The sequence below is a fragment of the Coturnix japonica genome, chromosome 9 (assembly GCF_054131305.1).
Source record: "Coturnix japonica strain WE chromosome 9, WE-NBRP24, whole genome shotgun sequence".
In the NCBI taxonomy this organism is placed as follows: Eukaryota; Metazoa; Chordata; class Aves; order Galliformes; family Phasianidae; genus Coturnix; species Coturnix japonica.
This window is the reverse complement of record NC_140671.1, coordinates 18,952,285-18,976,911: the sequence shown is the minus strand read 5'-3', so window position 1 is coordinate 18,976,911 and position 24,627 is coordinate 18,952,285. Positions and strand designations below refer to the sequence as shown.

Here is a 24,627-nt window from a genome sequence, read left to right as displayed (position 1 = left end):
CTGATTCGGTCACTTGTGCCAGGATGTTTGTGGAAGTTTCTCATTGTAGAAGAGTCACAAGAACATAAAACTCTGTTTTGTTGTTTCGGAATTGTTCTGCTGTAGGAAAAGATCTAAATGTTTCTGATAATGTCCTGCGTGGTTAACTTAAGGAAATAAGACAAATTGGTTCGATATATAAAGTAGTAAAATAAGAAAAGACATATCCTAAAGGTATCTCTCAAAAGAAAGGTTTTTGATTCTGCATGAGTTATTTAATAAATAAATCTCATTTAGACTTACACAGCAACGAAAACTAATGCAGGTTCATTACACTGTTCAGAAATATTTGTTCTGTTTCTCCTACCTTAGCTGTACTATGCCCAGCTTACATTTTTCCAGCATAGAGAGACATTAAGCCTCTACATTTGTGTGCGCACTTCTTTGGTTTCTCTGTGCATCTACTGAGAGGCTCAAGGACTTTTGTATCACTACACTGTGTATGGAGCATACAGATTTTTAACAGCTTTCATGTTCATTGATGAGTTTAGACATATCTCTTTAAAATATAGTATTTTTAAAAAGTAATCCATAATAAATTAATGTCTTTTAGTGCTTGAATTATTAATTGTTATGTAGCAGATTAAATTGAATTTATGGGTGATACTTTGGCTTATTATATTTAGGTTTGTTTATAACTTTGATGCTGTAGTATTTCCAGGTGGCCTGATGTCCTTTGGGAAGGTAGCCCACCACCCCCATCAGGTTGGAGCTTTAACAGCCCCTTTCACTGGTTCTTAGTTTCAGTAAATGAGCAGCAGCTCTTCCAAACAAAATTCTGTGGGTGAGGTTCACCCATTTTATTTCAAAGAATAGCAACCATTCGCAATGTGAGGTACATGGCTCTGCTCAAGTTTAACAGGACATTTCTGATAACTGCAGTATGGTTAATTGCAGTTTAACTGAATTATATTTGTATTTACCATGTGCTTGTTCCTCGGGCCTTTGGGTGTATTTACTTCATTAAGAAATACTTACAATCTGTGTTGACCAGATGTTGCTGATAACTGGCAGCCTCCAAACAAATCCCCCAAATGATGTGTATGCATTCCAAAGCATGTTTGGTGGTGACTGATCCCTTTACTGGGAAAGAGGCCACAGAACCAACTGTGAGGCAAAGACAAGAAGGTTATGGGATTAAAAAATATATAGCAACCCCAAATCCTGCTTGGTGAATTATTAAAACTGATGTTTAAAACTCCATCTCCAAGTACATGCAGGTTCCTCTGGAAAATTAAATGCAATCTTGGTGACCCAAAGCTGGAATTACTCAGACTATATCCAGTGCATTTGAAATCAGTTGGCAACCTGCAGTGTGTGCAGGTCCCTACAAGCTATGAGTTCTCTGCAGTCTTTGCAAATACTTCTGTCTGATTCCCAGTGTTGTCTTTGCTGTTCAGTAGTGACACTGTACAGACTTACTTTGCCCCTCGGGTTCATTTTACAATTGTTAAAACTCAAAGCACAGGAATGAGGAAGCTTCTGATTGAGCCTGAATGGCACTTGAAATTATTGGTGTTATGTTTTAGTTTTGAGGCTGGTGTGGCTATATGTGCCTGATTTGGAGCTCACTCATACCTGAACATAGGCAGAAGTCACTCCTAAATAGCCTGCAAGCAGCACATAGTACTTGCTTTGCTGCCTGTCACCCAGAGGTGGTTTACCAGTTGGCTTTGACACGCTGCTCTGACCCCTAGAAAGCACGATAGTACAGAATCCCTGCACTTTGCTTGAGTTGTCAGCAAACTGGGCATATGGAGAATGTGGCACAGGAATTAGATAAAAACCTCTGACGTAGCATGCGGGCAAGGGTTTTCTGTTCATGTGCCTGTAGTAGACAACCATCTATTTGCCAGGCTTCCTGCACACACATGCCTACATCTTCTGAACCTATTTAATTCCAATAGAAAAATGTAGGTTAATTTGTGCTCTGAAAATATGTAATTCCTTGGCTACTTATATCCAAAAGGTAAAGATGAAGTTGAAAAATGCTGACCCTTACTGTATTAGAAGGCTGTTGTGTGTCCTACTCTGAGAGTATTTGGTTGGTGCACAAACTTCCTTCTGAAGCCCAGCAAGCACAAAGCTAATCAGATGATCTTTTTCTGCTGTCACAAAATATGTTGGTGATATCAGCATTTGGATGTTGGTGGTTTAGTGTTGAACGAATACTGAATTTATTGTCATCAAAAAGCAGATATTGGCGTTATTAACCAGTGCAGCAATCCAACACTTATCAGTAATATCAATGTTTCATTTAATATCAGTGATTTTATATCAGCGGCATTGTTACTCCACAGTTACAGGATGTATTTGATAGTCAATACAATTGAAAGGAGAAAATTCTTTATACAAATTTGTTTTGGCCAGCCACACTTGACAACCTCAATTTCATTTCATTTTGCCCTTGGTAGAGCCACAGTTTCCTAAAGAGAAAAAATGTTCTCAGTTACTCTTAATAGAAGGGAGTAACAAATTGTTTTGGTGACCATGAAAGATCTGTAAGATCCCCTTGCTCTGCACCAAGTAGCTCAGTACTGAGGGACAGCTTTATTTTGCTAAATCTCTTTGTCAGGAGTAGGATGACTTGCTTTGTTCTGATATCTGTGTTGGTGTAACACAATCGCTGCCTTGCTCTACCCTTCCTATTCTTTGCATTTCTTGTTAGGAAAAGCACCTCATTTCTTACGGCTTCAGAATGTGGAGGTTAATGTGGGACAGAATGCGACATTCCAGTGCATTGCCGGGGGGAAGTGGTCCCAGCATGACAAACTCTGGCTTCAGGTAAAGTGATGCAATTTTTTCAAGTAAAATAAATAGACAGAGGACAGCAGGGTGGTGGGGCAAATGTTTATCATCAAAATCCTTTGAGAACTGCCTTGAGTTGTTTCCAGATCAGAATTCAAGATGATAAAATGCAGAACTGTGCTTCAGAAGATGGAAAAAGTGGCCAGCAAAATGTTAGTTCTAAACATACATCTTCAGACCTGTAAGCACTCCTTCATAAAAAAGAAAAGGCAGAACAGGTGCAATAATCCCTCCCTTCTGCTTAATTTTTGGTCTTCTTTCCTTTTGCCCTCCAAAAATATTGTTGACAAAGGCTGAGGGAAGTATGTTGAGATGAAAACATTCCTTAAGGTATGTTATAAAAGGACAAAGCCAGTTTGTACTCATTTTGTTTCTTCCTCCCAGTTTCCGTTGGCTTTTGCTCTGCATTGGCTCTATATTGATAGCAGAATGTTCCTCTGGTTGCTCACTAAATGACCAAAGAGTTCCTTCTCTTTGTGTCTATTTTCATTCTACTGGTTGGACTTCAAAAACTGTGTTGTGCTATTCACGTAGTGACAAACTTAAGTGATTTTCAGTTCTGGAGTTAGAAATGGAGCTTTTAGCAAACTGGAAGGGTGGAGTGCTGTTTGCCAGTGAAGGACAAAGTTATTACTTGTGCCCTTTGGAGTACTTGGCTCTGTGGAGTTCCAGCATTGCCATATTCTATACTAGAGTTCTTCTGGAGACTTTGAAGATAGTTGAGTTGAAAATTGTTTGAAATTGGTAATCACAGCCTGAACCTCTGATTAATCAGCTGAGGCAAATGTTAGGTCAGCTGTGGGAGCACAGGTGAGACTAATTTAGCTGTGGTCCCAGAAGGGGTGGAGCTTGACTCCACCTCCTCTAGACCTCATTTAAGGGCTGACCACCACTGAGGCAGTATCTCTTGCAGATTGCTCCCTGGTGGAGGTTGCTTCAGCATTTCCCAGCGAAGGCATCCATATTAGTGAGTTTTTCCTCATAAATAACCTTCTGAATATCTGTTACCATCTTTGTATCATTCCACCTTGCACTAGTCTAAATACTCAGGCAAGAATCAGTTTACTAATGGTGTAAACAAAAATTAATACCGGGAAAAAGATTGTGTTGGTGAGAAATGTGGTTGGCGTTCTGTAAAAATAACAGTCATTCTAACTGTACATTATTAAAGCTGTTATCTGAAAATATACCTTTTAGCCTGAAAATTATTGGCCTATGTTGTACTTTTAGCATTAACAGAAACATATTTTGGCTTATTCTATATCTTTTTTTGAATTATTTCTGTGAAATCTTTCCACGGAAAGATTATATGTGTGTGAAAAAACTTCTGATCTGAAGCACTGTGAACCTTTTTTCCAAAGAGAAGAAGGGATTTGGGAGGAAATCATCATTGGTAGGGGGATCCTGGTTTCCATTCTTTTAAACTGGAGGATTTAATGAAAACAGCCTTGGAAATACTTCCCAAAATTGATTACTGGAAACTGGCACAATGACTCTGTGTTTTCCATTGAGGTTTCTAATAAAATAGACCAACTGAGCAAGTTCAGGTGTTTATGCTGATTTCCAGTTAATTCATCATCTGTCACTTTTCCAGTTGGGAAAATGCTGCATGGCATTGGTGGAGAAAGATTTATTGAGGATTGCTGGACATATAAACATTGCTGTTCATCCAAGCAATGTATTTAAATTGTTCTGGAAACAAAGTTTTATGCCTGAAAATGACAGGTTTATAAAATCTGTTCACTTATAGTATTTTCACAGGAGTACAAAATGCATTCATTTGTAGTATTTTCATGTCCTGGATAAGCTTCTGGATATACCCAGTACAAATAGTCTTAGCTGTCACTCTCCAGGCTTTTCAGTATACATAACACATCAAACGCACAAAAATATGTCAGAATTTAAGTAGATACAAAAAACTTAAATATATAAGAACATTTAAGCCCACTACTTCATAAAACCCAGAAAGCCTGTAAATTTTTCAGGGACGTTACCAGCTGTCTTTTCCTGAATGAATTGTACTCGTACAAAATCTAACCTAGTGAAGGTCTGAGCAGTTTTAAGAGTAACGAAGAGTGAATAATTTGTGTGCCTTTGTGATGTGAGTTGTTTTCATCTGTCTCCACAGCAGTGGAATGGGAGGGACACAGCATTAATGGTTACTCGAGTCGTCAACCACAGGCGTTTCTCTGCTACCGTCAGCGTTGCTGACACTTCGCAGCGCAGCATCAACAAATACCGGTGTGTCATTCGCTCAGATGGAGGATCTGGAGTTTCAAATTATGCAGAACTAATAGTGAAAGGTAAGTTGTATTAATACAGCAACTTGGTGTTAGTTGAGCGTTTCCTCCTGTGTCAACTGTGTGTAAAATTTGACGTCCTATTGGGCCTTTCTTTCTTTCAATCCTATTAGATTCAAGTAGGAAAAATGGGTAAAAGTGACATGAATTTCAATCATTTTCTTAAAACAAGTATTTGAATCAAAGCTTTATCTGAATACAGCCTTCTTCATGAGCTCTTGAAGTAATGTATGGTAGCTGTGGATAATTTTAATGCAGTCAGCAGAATAGTTTATCTGTCAGTCAGCTTCATCTGGCTTGCTTTACATTTCATCAGACACAAATAATCCTATGGTAGTGTTGCATGTCAGAAGAGTCTGTTCAAGACTGTTGGGTGCAGGTGATCTGGAATGATTCTGTTGATGTCCTGAAGCACACAGTACAGATATCAGTAGCTCTTAATGGAAGCTGGAGGTTTCAGCTCTCTTATTAACTGTGATTCAGGAGGTGATGCTGTGCCTGACACGTGCAAGGTGGTATTTGCTTAAGAACATCCATGATGCACGGAATGAAATGCTATTTACTGCGCTGCTTTATTAATGTTACCCAAGCTGCACCACAAGGATGCTCACTGTGTCTTAGGAGAACAAACCAGAAGGTGACAGTCTCCCCTTAGACTGCTTTAGTGTCTATTGAAGGCAATACTGATGTGGGTGGAAGGAATCTTCTCAGAGAATATAGTTTTATTGATCAAAACTTTTGTACGTTATGGAGATAGAGGACTGTTGGAGAAATGAGATCACTTTGTTCTACTGTAGTACTTTTTTAGCAACTTTTTCTGTCACTTAGCACTAGCACCTTCACAATGTTTTAAATATCCAATGTTGTAGATATTCAGGCTACACTGATCATGAAGAGAATGTTCAGATTAGGTGCGAAATGCTTTTAATTCCCACCAAATTATCTACTATCTCACTTGTTAGAGGAGTTAACTTATGATTAAAATGAAATCGAGTTGCCAAAAGCAGCATATTGGTACTGTAAAATTGTTAAGTAGAGGGAAGGCAGTCTTCCAGAGCAACCAATATTAGAGTATGCAGAGTTGGGCACGTGCCTGACACTTTCATGTTTAACAGTATGAGGAGGAGAAAAATAGAAGAGTGAGTTGTAAATGTGAATGGCTGGACATCCAACATGATGGACATTGGTAGACTCACTGCTGAATTACCCAGGCAGACACCTAGGCAGAGAAACTTGAGGAGAGGAATATTGTTATGGGAAGGCACACTCCTCTGCTCTGTGCTGCTGTATTAGTAAGCAGGCAAAGTTAAGTGGTTCATTTGAGGTTAGCTTGATGCAGCACTGTGAAACACTGGGATTGCATGGATGAGTACTTCTAGTCTGGCTAATTTTAGCGTGGGTAATAGCAAATTCGCAACACATATATACAGACTGAAATGAAAGCAAATTGGAATTGTTTAATTCTGAAGAGATGTTTATTGAATTGCAGTAATGTACTTGGGTATACATTAAATTAGTCTGTAATTGAAGTTCTGCTCAATTGATAGTCCTGTCCCTAAACCTACTAAATCCAAGCTAATTCTTTGCCTCACATGCTTTTTCCCAGTTAGCTGAACATAAAATCATGTAGGATTTTTTCAACAAAGGTCAAGGTTGAAAAAACTATCTATATATCTTTCTCATGTGAAGATCTGTTTGCTTCCCTTAGCCGTAAGATATTTTATTACAGCAATGAGAAAGTGATTTACAGTTCTTGATGCTGCATAATTTAGTAGACACAGAATGAGGAATCTTTATTTGAAATACATTTACTACCTCAACACTTGAAATTGGAACCGTAGATACTTCTTTCAGCAAATAAACCAGTGATATTAAACACAAACCAGCCCCTTCGGTTGTCATACGTGACTATGTGGACATTATATTTCCAATACTGAGAATGCTAGAGAACTGCCACTGCAGAGCTGTTCACTGTCTGTGCAAATACCTTCTGTAAGTGGCAGTAAATCTATTCTTCTCTTTGCACTTCAGAATCGTAATCACAAAGCCTGAAAAACCCATCATTTCCATCTGCACACCTTACCATCCTTTGGTGCTCCTCTGGAAAATAGCTCTCCTCTATTTCTTAACTTTCACAGTCTCTCATACAGTAATTTTGTGTAGGGCAGGCTTCGAGTATCCTAGAGCTTCTACATCTCGCTGTACTGATCGCATGCAGATGGAATGCTTCTAGTCCGTAATTTTCTCTTAAGTAAAAGCTGCATGGCAGTTATCCATATTCTGAAATAAATGCATATTTTGCTTGTGTAAAGATTGTTTAAAATACTACAAAACTGTCCAGGATCTGAACACGTGAGATCTGTATTAATGATACAATTCGAGTGTCCTTCCAGAAAGCCTCTTACTTCATGTGGGAGTGTGAATAACATTTTAAACTGTGCGTGTGTTTGTATTGGCAAGTTGTTTGCGATTTATTTTTCTGATCCATTTCAGGTAGTTTGAGTGCCCAAATTAATGAGTGGTAGAAATTTGTAACTTCTTTTTTCTTGAACCTGTTTGTTTTTGCAGTCTTGGCTCACCAGCAGGTCTTTTGAGATCATTTTATTGCTACCTGATGATTTTTATGAGATCTGTTCTATGCTGCCACAACAGGAGTTGCAGTATGCGACAAAACCCCTTTACAGACCTCTCAGGATATGTTCTTTTTCCCTTCAGTTTTGCCTTTGTTGATTTTTATAGTGTTTGATTACTCAACACAGATGTAAGACAGTCTGTTCCTTAGCTGAGTGGCTTTCTGTCATCCATGTGATGTTTGGGACAGCTCATCTGTTTATCAGTCACTTTTTTCTTGAGGTTTTCAGACATGAAGCTGATACTTGCAATGATGCCAGAGGGAGAGGTGGGTTGTTGTTTTTTTCCCCAGTGTTGCTTACTGTTTTTTCTCTAATTCTTTTCTGGTCTGATGCCTGTCAAGACAACAAATAACAATAAATAATTATGCATTAAGACAAAATACCTATGTATGTGGTTAAGTTGCTTCAGTATTAAATATATAGAGATATACCTTGCAAATTCACTATTAAAAATTATGAAGTAGACAACCTCTACCTGCATTTTGACCAGTCTCAGTATGTACCATTGGAGTTGTATCCAGAGTAGTTTCAATTAATTATTAAGCTTCAGGAAGAACTATTAGGAAAAAGAACTTTCCAAAGCCTAAAAAAAATAAGAAATAAAGATATGTCTCGCACATCTGATCCAGGCTGGATCTGGCCATAGAGATGTTGCATCAGGCCCTCCATAGGTCTGCTTGGGTGAAACAAGTGGGAGTGTAGATATGAAAGTATATTATATGGCATTATGCATGTACTGCAGATTAGAGCTTGCATCTGGACTGAAAATACAATTGACTTCAATGTACTTCCTTAGGATGACATTGTTATGGGGGCCTGTAGTGACAGGATGAGCAGAAATTGCCCTCTTCCAGTTTAAAGCTGATTTAGATGTGATATCAGGGAGAAATTCCTTACTGCGAGGCTGGTGAGACACTGGCACAGGTTGCCCATTGAGGCTGTGGATGCCCCTTCCCTGCCGTCATTCAGGGCCAGGCTGGATGGGGCTGAGCAACCTGGGCTTAGAGGGAGGTGTCCCTGCCTACAGCAGGGGGTTGGAAGGAGGTGATCTTAAAGGTCCCTTCCAACCCATTCTTTGATTCTGTGACCATAAACTCCATAGTCTTTCACTTCATATTCATCCACAGTACATGTATAATTTTGTACCTTAGGATACTGGTATGAAAAGTACTCATTAAATGTATCATAATACCCTTGCCATCACAAGATAATATAGCAACTATTGCCATAACAGTACTCAGATCCCTGGGCTGGGGGTACTGATAAGAATAGTAGCAATGTTGCAGTCATCTTCTTTTGCCTGAGAGTAGCTGGAAGATCCTAACCTGGCCCCTCACTTGGAGCCATTTAGGTGAGAAACTCATCTATGGTCGGAAATAAATGCTTTTTAGATTTCACTGTTAAAATATTTTTTTATAGTGTGCAGAAATTCAGATAGGAATTTTCGTGCCTCACGGCTATTAATCGGGCTCATCCAGGTTGTGAAAGTTGCTGAGTAGATTTGAATTCATCTGCCTGAGTAATATGCATTAATCAAGGTCCTGCACGTTATCACTTTATGAACAGGGAAGCATCTCTCGTTGGCACTGTCAGCGGTATCAGGAAAGCTGTGATGGGGAGGGCTTTCCTCAGGCTTCATGCTCTCACACTCTCATGTTCTCTCTTTGCCTTTTTACACAACTGGATTGTCTGCAGAGTTAATGTGTGCAGCACCAGGAGAAGTTAAGTGTAGATTTGATCGGGTGTGTGTTAATGTTGCTCTTTTGGATTACCACAGAGTGTATGTGTGGATGTGAACCATTTGTGAAGGTTATGAAATTAGTGAACATGAGAAACTGACTTTGTGGTTGCGGGGTGCCTGAAGAAGCTGCTGCCATTCCTTTATTCCTCTGTAGTCACAGTGATGTAGGGAATGCAATGCTCCAAACCCTGGTGTTCAAATCTGGCTAATAATTACTCGAACTCTTCACTCTGTTTTAATCATCTAGTTTGGTGTTGTCCAATAGCTATTGCTTTAACTCAGATCTAATCATTGGATGTCTGTGTGCTGAGAAAAGGGGAGATGAGATTTTGAACACTCATTCCCTCTCACTGAGAGCTTTGCTTCCTCTCCTTTCACTCTGCCTTAATAGCTTTTGGAGGAGGGGAGAGCGCTGAGGACAAAGCCGTTGTTTCATAGAAATAGGCAGTTAGAAAGAATGATACGTGTTATTTCAAAAGAAAATATTTCCTTCTCCTTCTGTTTAACCTCCAAAATAGAACTGGAAATGAAGCCTTTCTTGGGAGCTGATTGATAGACATACATGATATTATAGACTGGATCCATTTTTCAGAGCTGCACTGTGCAATGTGGACTTGCAGTCGTGTTGCCATGTTTGTATTCCTTGTTTTCAGTGTTTACGTTAGCCAAGGATGTGTGAATTAGAATGGGTGTTTCCGGGAAGAATACAAAGCTACAGCTGTGATACAAGGACATTTCCTAAGCTAATTGTTGACAGTTCAGGTCTCCAATTTCTTTTCTTTCTGCCATAGCTCTTCAATTTCTAAGCTAAGCAAGCAGAGATTGCTGTATGAACTTTATCTTCATTGTAGGCACTTGGGAAATGAATACAACTTTCCTGTCACAGCACTGACTTGAGTTTCAGGAACTATCAGTGTTGTGCATATAGGAAAGAAATTGGAGATTGGGATGGGGGGAAGGCTGGGCGTTGGAGGGGGGGGGTGGAGGTTGGTGGTGTTTGATTTGTTTGTTTTCCTCCTAGAGATGCATTAAGGAGTTATGTTTTAATCCTGACTGAGCATGGTAGACAAGTAGGCATGGGATTGAGTTCCTTAGGATTGTTCTTAATATGCATGTTTCTAAGCGTGATGCTCATGATGTATAAAGTTCTTAACTGAATACAAGATAAAAATGCAATAACAAGTAGAAAAAAAAAGAATACAAAACAGTCTTTTTGAAGTGAAGGAGCTTGAGTAAATCCTTGTGCTTTCTGAGTGTGGTTACCTGCAGCCTCCCTGATGTATCTCAGGAACCGGTTGTGATGGTGCAGGGAGCAGACGGCTCATGTGAGCTGTTGTTCTGCTGGCTGAAAGCCATGGGGCAAGCAGTCCTCACCAGTCTTAGGCAGAGAGAGCTGTTACAGCTTTGTAGGAGCAAGGAGGCTTCTCCCAGGGTTATCATCTTCTCTCTCTCTAGAAGAGGACTCTAGAAATAGCTAGGAATGATTAACTTAGTAAAAGGCTTGTTTGTTTTTAGTTTTGTTTCTTTAAATCTTTCCTCTCAACTTGACCTGAGTAACTGCAAGATTTGTTGTGGGAAGAAGCCTTCTTGCTGCTTTTAAGTAAGATAATGTTATGAATGTATTGAATGTATGAAATAATTGTGCCCTGTCCTATACCCTCTTACCTGCCTCTACCAAACAGAGGAGAGGAAATCTCCAAAGAGCAAAAGTAATGAAAGGAAAAGCATTGCTGTGTGATAGACTTTGTCATCTCACTAGACTGCCCTGGCATTCCTTGACTTTTCCATCAGCTATTCATGTAGACCTGCATATTTCTATATAACCTTATTCTTCTACCTGCTGTTCTGAGAAGTGTCTCCCCACATCAGACAAATACAAAGGATAAAGTGGGAATCGAAGTAAATAAATGAGCTGTTTAATCATAACAATTTCAATCTTAGTATGTTAAAATTGCCAAAACAATTTACATAAGGTTTTGGTCTTCAGATAAAAGATGTGGTCCAAAAGTTGGTGGAAATAATATGTTGTTTTTTGGTTAGTGTTCCAGTAAACATCTACCTATTAGCTTCCTATTGTAGAGAAAGCTCCCAACAAACAGTTCAGCTGGTGGAAGGAGGGAAGCTTGCAAGAACAAATGAATGTGTTTCAGTCTGCCTAGGATTACACTCATGCTTGAAAAGTACAGACAAGGTAATTTTGTATATTTCATGCTGCCTTACATCGTGGAGGAAGATAGCAGTAATGCAATTTTCAAGTATCTATTGCTGCTGGGGCGTACAGCGTATTAACTTATGTTGAGGGACTTTCACTGCTGGAGGCTTCTGTTGTTCTGTAGTATTCATATGACAGTCTGTAGTCTTGCTAATACCAATTCTCGTTTGTTTATTTTTAAAGGGATGGGAGGGGTAGCAGTTACTTGGCCAGTGTTGTTTATTGTCCCCATTAGCTTTCTTGCTTGGTGGCTAAAATATAGTCAAAATACAAAATTGTCCCTTTGTTAATTGTTCTGCAATCTATGCTGCTGTTTCTAGTAGGGTTTGATCCTGCTGGGTTATGCCTGTAGTTGATATTTGGCAGTCAGAACACACAGCCCTCTCCGTGCCCATTTAAAATCATCAGAAAAGTTGAAGGCAGCTGCAAAGAAATTAATTCAGGAGTGCTGCTATCGGAAGGAAAAAAAGCATCAAATGCTAAGGAGATATCTTAAAAGCCTTTGCTAGCTGGAAACGTTCTTGCAGTTAGGATAGCTTGGCAACTCAGACGATCAGATGTACACCATGCAAAATGTATCTGGAACTTTCCATTGTTCTTTGTTTCTTTCCAAGGTACGGTGTTTTCTAACAGCTGATTGCTTGTGATGCTCATATGATATTACAATTCAAAATGACGCCCCCCCACCCCCCTTATGACTCAACTATGAAATTTAGCAGAAGGTTTGAGTCACATGCGTCGTTAACTGTCTCTCTTCCACTCATCTTTCTTCTGCCTCTTTAATTGTAGGGAAGTTATTAATGAACTTTCAAACCTCTTGGCAAATGGAACCTAGAACTATTCTTAATTTGCCCATGCTGTGGTTACAATCCTGTTAAGTGCTTTTAATTCAAGAGAAGGCACTTGAAGTACCATCTGTCATTGTACTGGATATTGGTGAGGAGTCTGGTATGATTAGGAGACCTTTGACACTTGTTAGATATAATTGGTGGATATGAGCTGTTATCTCCGCAGGAAGGATATCCTTTCTACATCAAAATATCTTTTCTGTTGCAGGAGGGGGGAAAAAAAGCCCAAAATTGTAGTGCTATACTTAATATGAAATGTGGGCAAAGATTCATTAGATTTCTCAGTGTGCAATGGTCATTATTAATAAGAGAACCTGTCAGAGTAAACTGGCAAAACAGCACGGATTCCATTTATATGTGAGAAATGGTTGAATTTCAAATGAAGGGAGTAAACTCATTCTATTGGGATGCAGGTGCCTCAGATCATGATGACTGGAGATTGTAGGAAGTTTGTGGTGCTAGACACACAGAGTGTAAGGAAGCATAGTTACTGAGCTCTTTCAGGAATGCAGTAGTTACTGCAGCTAATAGGCTTGCTGCAAAAGTATTACATTTGCTACTGGACAACTGAATGAAGTCAGGTGTGCTGAATGGAGGCCCTTCAGCCAGCTTCTGTTAGATATTGAGGGAAACAGGGCTTTTAAAGTTCACACAGTATTTGCCTCTGAATGATGGAGCTGAACTGCTTTGCATTCAAAGCCGGCAGAACTGAACTCCAGGGAGAAGCTGGGTGTTGGTTACGTTAACATTCGCCCTATCCAAATGAAAAGATTAAAGAGCATTTTTCAGCGTTAGGGAAGGAATGCTCACTCTGCAGTCAGCTCCCATTCAGCTTCGAGATTATTGGAGGTAGGAAAATATCCGAAGTTGCAGTTTTGCATTTAGATTTTGCAGTCCCACTTCTTCCCCCCTGCTCCACTGAGGAATTTATCTGAGCCAATGATTTCCCAGCATCCATGGTAGCTGTCAGGTGAGGAAATGCAGATCCCAGATGATCACCAACAAACCCCAAAACCTGTTGTGATGCTTTTCAGCTTTGATCTGATGTGTTAATCTTCTGCCATGATAAATATCACCACTTGTTGCCCTCCTTTACTGGTGCTGGGATGCTTTGCTCACTTCACATCCTTCCTGTTACTTCTGCCCTGCTGTGACTTTGAGAGATGCCTTCAGATGTAGGGGCAGAAACCTGCTGAGCAGCAGTTAAGTAGTGTGATTGCAGCAAGCCCTGCCTCTATTGTAATCCTTAGCCTATGGATTTGAGGGCAGAAAAAAAAAACAAACATCAACATAATATGAAGTTTCTTGGCTTTGTACAGACTAGACCTATCTCTCTACAGGTGAGATTTCCCTCCCGAGCATCTCTCACTTCTCTTTCTCGGCAGGAAACTTTCTATCAGTGCACGTTTGTATGTGAGGAGGATGCAAATAGCTGCACGACTTAGGCTCTCTCTCTTTGGATCCTATAAATCAGTCTTTGCGTGTGCTTTACTGTCCTATTTATGAGCCTGCAGCTAATACTGAATCACATGGCAGACTACAACTTACAAACTGCTTGTTCCCTCAGCAGGATACAGACACAAATTAAAATGGAAAAGGGTTGAATTGCTTATTTCTTTAATTCTCTCTTTTGTTTCTGCTGTTTCTAAGTTTCTGACTGGCCCCTGTGAGCAGTGCTGAGAAGATCTTATTCCCTCTTACTTGGCATTATGGTATTATTCAGTCCTTTGTTCCAAACTCAGTATTTCTCAGTATTTTCCATGGTTTTGAGGCTGGAATTCTCAATATAAGCACTTTTGTGTTTCCTCTTGCATTTTCTTTTGCCATCACTCTACTACTTAGTCTTCCACATACCTTTGTCTACTTGTTGAGCCTTGCCAAATCGCTTACTTCTGCTTCCTTGTGTGTGTTATGGATGAACTTCTCTCAAGTCTCAGCAAGGAACCTTAAGCATTGGTAGAGGCAAGCACTTGGGCAATGGAATTACTGCTTACCCCTGGGTAAGGGCTTCCACAGTGATGCTCCCAAGAACTACAGGAAGACACAAAAAGCATCAGCTGAGAACAGCATAAGAGCATGAAAAAGTAATTCTGAAGTTTAAAACTGTACAGTTGGTGATGTGTTCTGGGAGACAATTATTTCAAGTGGTTTGTGTACACTAAATCAGCAGCCTTCCGTATTTACTGCATTTACGGCTGTATGCTGTACGATCTGTTTATAAGTAAAAAAGTAAGGTGTCTATCCTTAGTGAATCCACTGCACATCTCTGTGTCAGTTCTTATGCTTTTATATGCACCTGCTGCTTCTCTTTCCTGTTAGCTGCTCTCAAGAGGAGCAACTCAAATGACAGGCCATAATGTTATCCACTCATTGACTTGTCTGTCCACATCAAAATGTTTTGCTGCAGACAAGGTGATAATTTCCCTTACATCAGTCAAACTTCTGTCAGTAAGATCAGACAAATGTCCCTCTGGTTGCTGCAAGGTATATTTATCCTGTTTCCAGTCTGAACAAAGAAAGGAGCAGTAGGTAATTCTGGTGGAACGGAATAGAGCAAATTACTGATAATTGACAAGTAAGACACTTGAGTTGCTAGGGTTACTCCAGAATAGGAGAGGTTTATGTATAATTACAACAGTTCAGTTCCTTGCGTGGGACTGCACTATTGATTCCCCTTGCTTTAGATATGTTTGTGAGAAAAGCAAAAGAGAAAAGCCAGTGTATTTCAAAACAAGTAGTGAGAGTGTTGTACACAAAATGTTCTTTCATTTTGGCTCCTCCATTAAACTGAAATTCCTTGGGCACTAAGCCCAAGAGTTCAGAGTGACATTTGTAAGGTTACGGTCTTCTATACGTTCTTTCTCTTGCCATTTGTGTCCAACAAGCCAAGAGTCCAGACAGTTACATCACAAATTGAGAGGAGAGTTCAGTTAGTAGTTGGATGTGTGAGGTGTTTATATCTTTGGGGACAAATGAGTCAACTTTTCTGATCAAACTATGATTTGATAGTGTTCTACATCAAAATGTGTAGAAAAAAATAAACAAAACCCAAATAACAGATTAGTAGAAAGCGTGAGAGAATCTAACTTAAAACATAACTATTGATTGTTCCATGTGTTCTTATTGTCCCATCTGCTGTTGCAGAATCTGTCATGATTTAATCATCTTAAAAGTTCATTTTTAGGATAGAGATGTCTTAGTCATATATATCTGTCAAGTCTTGACTATGTGGGCAATTCTGGGATTCACCAGTGACTCTCTTCAGTTGTTTTCTCTTGAATATTACATAGTGGTTATTTGAAAAAGATGTAATATCTGGAGACCTACACTGCTGGTTTTTTGTGTTCTTTTTAATTTTATGTTTTCTGATGCTTTATATATGTCTGGTCTGGATGGCAGCTCTGTTTACTAATACTGCTTCCAAATTGATTCATGTCACCAGACGTGCACCACATTTCCTGTGCCTTTTGATGCTTGAAGGGAAAAACGTGTTCTACGTACACAGCAGTGAATCAGTTTGGGTATTTACTCTTGTAAATAGATGGAGACAGGAGACAAGCTTTCGCCAAACTCAAAGGCAGTGGATCTGGTGGTATTTATAATTCTAGGAAGCTTTCAAACAGGAATGTGATGGTTGGCTGACAATGGATGGCATCCAGTCTGCCAAAGCTGAGTTATCTGAACTTGAGCAGATCTTTCTCTCAATGGCTTCAAAGGCATCTGCCTTTCAGGGTGAACTGTGTAAGAGACTGAGGCACTTGTTCTCCAAGGCCATTTCATTAGATGACTGGAATTCATCCTCAGGATAGCTATACTTGTACAAGTTAATGTGCATATCATTTCGAAAGCGGCTGTAGCTTTAGGCACAGCAGGCTTAAAATAATCTCTGTAGTTAGGACAGTGGATGCCATCATACTGGAGTACAAGCACAAGTACAGATCTCACTCCACATTGTGTCACACGTGCAAAAGTAAGCATTTACCATATTGCAAATCTAAGCCTATATTTGTTAACATGCATGCAAAAATGAACCCAGGGGACTTTAAGATGATATCTAACTAAATGATTGTGCTTGGGGCCCTGAGGCTAATGGCATAAAATGTGGCAGTGCATTAAGATCACTTAGCTGAAATAGCACCTCAAACAATTTATATGTTAAATGAGTTGTCACATATCTTGCTGGGATCTGCAGCCCTCTTTTCATTATATGCATTAATATATTCCTGTTTGGAACCATCCTTTTTTTTAGGGGGGGGAGGAGGGGGGGGGATGAGGTGGGGTGGAAAAAAGGGAGTATTCAATAAAACCCCACTGGGTTCAATTTTCAAGAAAATTAACAAATGCCAACTTAATTAGTGTAATAAAATTGTGAAGGATGGGGTGTGGTTAATATTGCATGAAATACGTATCCAAGAAGAAAAAGCAAATGGATTTTTGTAGGAATGCATGTTTGGATCCATCTGCAGTTTATAATAGATGTTTTGTTCAGATCTACACAACAGAAAGTTGAATTAGTGTAGCAGGTGTACGTTTTTTGTTTAAATACACTGATTGGCACCTGCTTGCCCCTGCATCCCCTCCTCTGCTCTTATTAATGATCAGTATCCTGTTAGAGTGAGAAAATTCACTTTTCATTCAGTTATATACGATTCATTTGCACTGACAATTGTTTTGAGATGGAACATACTTCAGCAGATTTGAGCAGCATTGCTAGTCAGTGCCCACAGTCTGTAGTTGTGGTGGTTGTCCTTAGCTCTGTGGGGCTTTATATGCACTTAAATCCATACTTTCTTCTCTTATTCTTCTGAATGTCTGCTACGACCACAGCATTCTGAGTTACTTATTGTCCTCCTCTATCTGTCCTCCATCACCTCATTTTTCTTATTTCACTCCTTCAGTCCTGTCCTTGCCTCCTAATCAGGAAAACACACCTTTAACCTGTTGCTAATGCCCTTAGAAAACAATGATGCTGTTTGGATCTTTGCATAGACATGCTATGGTCTGTATCAAGGGAAAAGAAGTTTTTCTCCTGTTCCCAGACACAACTTGGAAGGAAACGTACTTAAATCATCTCTGTCACACGTGTTTCTGTGAAGCAGGAGGGCAAAACATGATACTTTCTAGATTAATACTGCTGTTAGTCAAGGTCGTTGTATCATCCATCAAGAGGCTAATCCTGCTGGGTAGGAAGGTTTGAATTTTCCAAGTCTTTCCAAGTGAAAGGCAAGCAGACCATTAGCATAGTGCCTGGGATATCTCTGTTCACATCAGTTATAGGCAATTAGTGTTTTATTTTCCAACTGAATAAACAATTTCAAATATAATTAGTCAACAGAATGTCTTTCCTGTTCTTTAAATGCAGCCTTAGGGAGTGTTGGTTTCAAGCAGGTTAAAGTTCTTATTAGATCAGCTGGAATGTTGTAACAAGATTTATTTTGGTGCTGTATGGTAGAAAAGAAAAAAATCACTGAGAACAGCTTTTTCTTTGTGACTTTTTAGGAGAGAAAAAAAAGCCTACAGGAAATACTGCTGCCACTTGTTTCAGATAGGACTTTTAGGGACTTGAGATAGAACTTTTAGGGCTGTGAATGTCCTTGCAAGATCTGGGAAACCCATTCCAGAAATTATTTCACTCTCCAAGGAAGTGTTTGTTGATCCCTATTGTGGGCCACACAAATGGGAAGGAATGCCATGTACCCACTGAAATAAAATAATAACACTTTTACATTGGTTGTAAATTGCAGATATAATCATGCGTCCTTTTCCGTTATCTGGAAGCAGTGTGTTCCTTTAAAAGCTTACTAATTTTATTTTAGAAAGGGAACATAAGTATCTGACTCACTCTCTCATTCGTCTGCCGTAGAAAATGCCTTCTCTTCAGTATTCAAGGCATCTAACAATACTTATTCACGTGCCTCTTGTTTCTTTAATAACTAAATAAGCATTTCTGAATAAGTACCATTAAACCAATTAGCACAAACATCTATTGTATTGTTGTCGATAAAGGAATAGCCTGTATTTACTCTTTCTGATTCAACCCTTCCTCAATTAATAAATATCTTCTGAGGAGTCCGTGCTAGTAAATCTCCTTTGACCTCTCTCTTCTGCTGTACCAAGGCCATGTGTAAGCGCTTCCTTGGGAAAGGAGTTTAGTTCTTACTCTATGTAAGCTAAATAAGCATCACTGAGTTTGAGTTACCTCACAGCCTGTGGCTGTTTTCCTGTGCCCACTCCCAGGTTTGGGTGGCATATTGGCTCTGGTTTCTCATCTTCGTTTAGTGTGATGGAAGACCCCAAAGTCATCCATTGGACATGGCTGCTCATACTCTGCTCCCTGCGTGCTTGATGTCACCCACCTGTCTGACTACGTATTGCTCGTCATGCCCAATGAGTTTTATGAGTTTTTACATACATCCAGAAAGCCATCTTTTCCTATTAATGCAATTTATATCAATGTGTATGAAATAATAATATTTTGTATAATTTTGCTCACTTATAGTTACACCTAAGCATTGTTAGTTATTTTTCTGAGTGTATTAATAAGGAAAACATTGGTGTACAGAATAGTTTCCCTCAGTTATCCCAGTGGCAAGGCAATTAGTGCATCTCTGCTGGCCACTGACTTGAATCTTGCATGGTTGTAGTGCTTTTATTCACAAGCTGTCACTGTTATTCTCTAATCTATCTAGTTCACAGGGAAATAAAGTATGCCATCTTTCGGGATTGCGTTGGAAATGGAAATAACGAATAAAAGATATTTAGTTTAAAAAAAAAAAAAAAAGTAATGCCTAAACTAAACTGTAGCCTGATTCTTCAGGGAGAAAATAAAATACCTGCTGACAGCTCTTACCATAGTGACGTTCTTGCTTCTGTCAAAATATCAGACGCCCCATCATTTCCATTGGCATTTGCAAGACTCTTTAAAGAGATGCATAGGAAAGCAGAATGTTTTGATGGGTGAATTTTTCAGTTGGAATCCCTTTCTGTAGCCACTGTTTCAATTGAAAAGAATTTTTTTTCTGTCTGCATGCACTCAGTTTGATTAGAGAAGGTTTGGGAGCAAGTGAAGTTGAAGGGCAGATAAGATATTAAAATTCAGCAAAGTGTAAGTTTTTCCACCTGTTGTGCAACTGGACAGTGAGAACTTCTGCTATTATTAGAGAAAAAGAGATATTTATAGTGCAGATGAACTGTGGGACCTGGGATGCGCTGCTCATCACTTGGGTATCTGTGTGTTATTTACAAGCGAGTGAAATTCCTCCTTTACAGAGGTGTAAGGCAGAGTGAAGGACATAGCAATGTCCACTTTGAGATAAAGATAATTGCTCAGCATTCAAGACCTCCTCCTTTCAGGTTCTGGTGCTTCTAAAGAAATATTAGTCTTATCTCCCTAGGATGTGTGTGCCTATTTCTGACGCTTGTGGAGAGCGGCCCACACTATCTGTGTTGTGGTTAATCTCATCTGATTAATAGAGGAGAAGTCAAAGATCTGATGTAATTGGGACTGAGGCACTGAGCACAGGTGTGTGAGCTGTCATTGAAATAGGAAGATGGATGCCTATGGAGAAATAAGCCTTTAATGTGTCATTTAGTACTGCAGTGTTTTCTTGTCTGCTTAGCTTTTCTAGATATGGGGCAACCACAATCCTTCTAGTTACAAGAAAACAGCATCCTGTGATTTCGTAGCAAAGTGGTTGTTTGTGACTTTCTTTCCTTGGAGTATAGATTCCTTTACTGAGTTGGAAGAAGGCTCCCCTTCTTTTTTCCAGACACATTGCCTAAATAGGAGGGATGGTTATATATATATACTGTGCCAACAACTAACTGGTACTGGGGCAGGGTACACACTTGATAGCTGGACGTCCATGCTTAGTACCTGGTGCTGACAGAAAGGATGACAGACTCAAATACAGTGTATTAAGTAGTAATCTGCCTAACTTCATCTACTCTTTGTCAATAATAAACCCCATAGGACACCAATTTTTTTTTTGTCCGTGTCCACACACATGGCAGAGAGAGGATGAAACTATGGAGAAATAGGAGCGAAAGAGGCAAAAATGAGAAAGTAATTCCCTGTCCAATTACCCTTATCCACACCGCTGTTGTTTGCAGTCACTTTGTCTGGCTGTGTCGTGCTGATTGGCAAAGAGCTGCAGACAGGGTAAGAACAAGTCCATTGCAAATAGGTCTGCATGACTCCAATTCATTGGAAATTTTCATTTAATACTTACTAAGTATTAAACTTTCTTTGCTTCTTACTTCCTTGATGAGATGGACTGGAACATAAATGCAGTCAGCTCTGTGTTTATTGTAATGTGGCTTTTAAAGGAAATAACAGATCATGGGTAATTATATCCCTCCTTCCTCATCTCTGTTCTTCAGAAGCGATTTAGGCTGCCTCATTATAAGCCCTGTTTTCTTTACTCTGAGAGCTTCCTTAGGAGCTTTGCTTTCTGTTTGGCACCTCTGCAGTGTGGAAGTCACCTTTTTACTTCATGGATTTTTTTGTGTGTGTGTTTTTAACAAGAAAGGTCAATAGGGCTGGTATTTTAGAATGCATAGTCTTAGGTAATGAGTTTGGGAGACTCCTCTGTGCTTTTGAAAAAGGAAAACCATTTTAACGCTTTCCTTCACATTGCTGGCATAGTGCAGTTTTTGACAGCTGCTCCTTTACTGTGATTGCCAGATTTGCCTTTACTGTACTTACCAGATTTGGTGATGTATATTAAAGGCTAAACATTCTGATCTCTCAATCCAGCCGTTGGGAAAACCATTACTTAAAGAATGATGTGATGACAACAACTGCAGTAACAGGACCTGTCATTACATTTAAAGACTAAGAAGGAACCGTTGCTGCAATATCAAATGCATACTTTTGTACCTCACTGGTTCATCAATTGAATATGTGTTCAGTTTATTGTTCAGCTTATTAATGGAAGTAAACAACCCCCTAAACCTTCACACTGCATTATGAGAGGTACTGAGCTCTGGCAAACAACTGGAAAAGATAACCCATTAAACAAGCTGGCCTTAAAACTGCCTATAGCAGGCATGAATCCTGGAGCATACCTGGCAGTCCCAAGTTCCATGTGTTGAACGAATGAAAGAAGCCCAGTTCTTTGCACCTCTGTGGTTCTGTATGGGTGCACTCAAGGTTTGCACCAGGTCTTTTTTGTTTGGAAAGGTGTCTTGTCAGACGAACAAATATCACCATATAATGGATGTGTAGGTGGTGATTATAGGATGAGAAACATCTAACTTGGGTGATAAAGTACGTGCCTCCAGCTGTGAAGTGACTGAGCAGGGAATATTTCAATGACTGAATCCTGAATGCTTTATGTTGGTAGGAACCATCTACTTCCTTGGGAAGAGGAGGAAGAAGAGTTCTTAGAGCCCCAAGAGTGAATCCCTGTTGTTTTTGTTAGCTTGGTATGACAAAAGGAATTCAGTGGTGTTTAATATAGGTGGGATTAATTATTTACTAAGGCTGGATCTATTTGGTTTTAATGTGGATGCGCTTATGTGGATTAACCAATAACTATAAAGACCAGGAAAGCAGGAATAGCACAAACCAGGTCTTCCTTGATGTACTTTTATTCTATTTTTAAGCTAAAGCACATCAAAAGATTTATGTCTGACAGAGTGAATTTTTGTGTGTTAGTGCACCATCCTGTCCTGTTGTTGGAAAAAGAAGAGACTGTAAATGTAAGTGTATTGCATATTCACTTTGCAATTCTTCTTAACTGTTCCCTGAGCGGCTTGTCGTTTGAGCAATCATAAATGATCCATGATCACATTTGCCACTGCTCCTTCCAACAAATGAAGCAATAGCAGTGTACCCTGTAAATCCCGCAATACAGATGATCTTAGAGTGGAGGTAATGAGAAGATATTTTTCCAAGTATGAACCGTATTGCTGCTTCTTTTTTTTAATCAGCATATACATCTGTATCTTGTCTAGCCGTGATTGTGTTCAACTGTTGAGTTCAAACATCACTTAATCAAGATTCTCAGTCCTTTATTGACATGACTTGTTAAGTTTGCTTTGAAATAGGCTTTGTATAGGAGAGTTGTGGTGTCTGTTTAAGTGCTTGGTTGAGTCACTGCATTTACCTTTTGTGTTAAATTACTCTATGGGTAGTTCTACTAATAATTTGTAGCAACATCCTGAAAGAAATACAAGGAACTCAGGTCTGCCAACTAATTCCTGCTCACATGCAGCTGCTAGGCATTTTTTCTTGTTTACATACAAGATAATAGTGCCTTAAGATTTATTTCATAACGGCTTCTGAGATGCATATGCTGTTATTATCTACATAAATTTCTTTCAGTGAGAGATCTCTTATACAAACAACTAATTTTAATGTCCAGGCACTTTCAACTGAGCAATGAAGAATGAAGTAATTCCTTTTAGCTGATATCACATTAGGACATCTTTCTTACTTTCTTAATTCCAGTGATTTGAAAACAAGATAGGCTGCCCAGAGGCAAATGAGCTGGTAGTGCTGCTGCTCTTCTACCTGAGCTCTATTGCAGGAGCTCATTGTCCTGCAGAGGTAATAGGTAGGTAGATTTTCATCGTTGTGTCTTTGAAGTATGGTTAATATGAATCATTAGGATCATCATAAATCTGTGCTGTGATTTCTGAAGAAAGGAATTGGGTGCAAGGCAGTGGTAAATTAACCTAGCCGAGTAATTAATTGTATCAGATGGAAATTTCAAATTCTCCACTTTCGTATACCTGTCCTCCTTTCATGTGGTTAACTGAGGTCTCCCGAAGGATTACACTGATTGAAGAGCCAGATAACTGCTGTTACCAGAAGTGTGAAGGAGGCATTGAACTCAATGAATCAAATAAATGAAGGGATTTGTAAGGCACAATTCAAGTAAAAAGCACTTCAAAGATACTTGAAAAGGCCACATGGGTCAAGTTAGCTAATTGTGGATCTTAACCTATGCGCTGCATTCTGGCCCAGATTTGTGCATACCTGTGGGGGTGGGCCATGGGAACAACGCGTGTGCTGCTTTCTTCATGGTCTGTTACGTTGCCTGCTGTCTTTATAAAATTAAAGCTTACTGAAAGCTTTTGCATACCATACACTGGTAAGGCTTGTCTTGTTGAGATTATTTTTCCCTTGTGTTAGCTCATATAAGATTTCTGTTTTTATTTTTATAACCTGAATGCTTTCAAGGAGCTGCAGGTCTTCTCTGTGTTTTTGCAAATTCCTTTTAGGAAGTACTGAGGTAGATCTGTCCAGTTACCCCTACAGCTCTCAAAATGCAGAGTGCTGGATTTCCTGGGGAAGGAGTTGCAATTTTCCATACTGGTGTGGCAGAATACGAGGCTGTCATGGCAGCTAATTAGATGGGAGAGGCAGTGCTGCTTTTTTCCCCTCATGCTCTTCCATGTTATGGTAATCTCTTATAAAGAAGCACCTTAAACTGTAGTGGTTAAATTTAATAACTGTCTGTAAAAGTCATTTAGCTGTAGAAATCCTTTGCTATGGAGCAGAGCTTATTTACAGCTTCCTGTGTGCTCGTTCCCTTTATAAAACAGTGGGCAATGTTCTGTTGTAAGTACACCTTTGTTTAGGAGAAGGTATGAAATATCAGGACTGTGATTTCCATGAGATAACAAGATTGTCTAAATATTAAGCAATGAATTGTGAGGACTAGAATCCAGAATTGGTACCACAGGCAGTTAAGAGTTGTAAGTGAAAATTGCGTTGGTTGTGTAATGGATTGGCAGCTAACACAGTACTTGAAATTCATTTGGCATTTACATGCACGGTAAATTCCAAACGAGCTCCTAAGAACCCTATAAAAAGAAAGAAGTGCATGTGTGGACTGCTAGTCCCTCCCTGTAATCCTCATAGTATCAGGTTATCATCTGTGCATCATCGGGAGTTTTTTAATGCATGTGCAGAGATGAGTTACATTCCCAGTTATAATACATTTCCAACACCATCAGAGGAAGTAGACTGTTGTTATCCTCTCATCTGATGCTTGCACTTTCCACATGAATTTATCTCAGTTTTTCTGCCCTG

General features: G+C 39.4%; 1 protein-coding gene across 1 annotated transcript in view; it reads left to right on the top strand.

The window, feature by feature from the left end:
- The window catches only part of LOC146759739 (receptor-type tyrosine-protein phosphatase T-like), a 116,805-nt gene that overhangs the window by 75,138 nt on the left and 17,040 nt on the right, over positions 1-24,627 (top strand). Inside the window, exons 7-8 of the mRNA XM_085509860.1 lie at positions 2,708-2,823; positions 4,976-5,150. Of these exons, the coding sequence (XP_085365986.1) occupies positions 2,708-2,823; positions 4,976-5,150 (291 nt within the window). The remainder of the gene's footprint in view (positions 1-2,707; positions 2,824-4,975; positions 5,151-24,627) is intronic.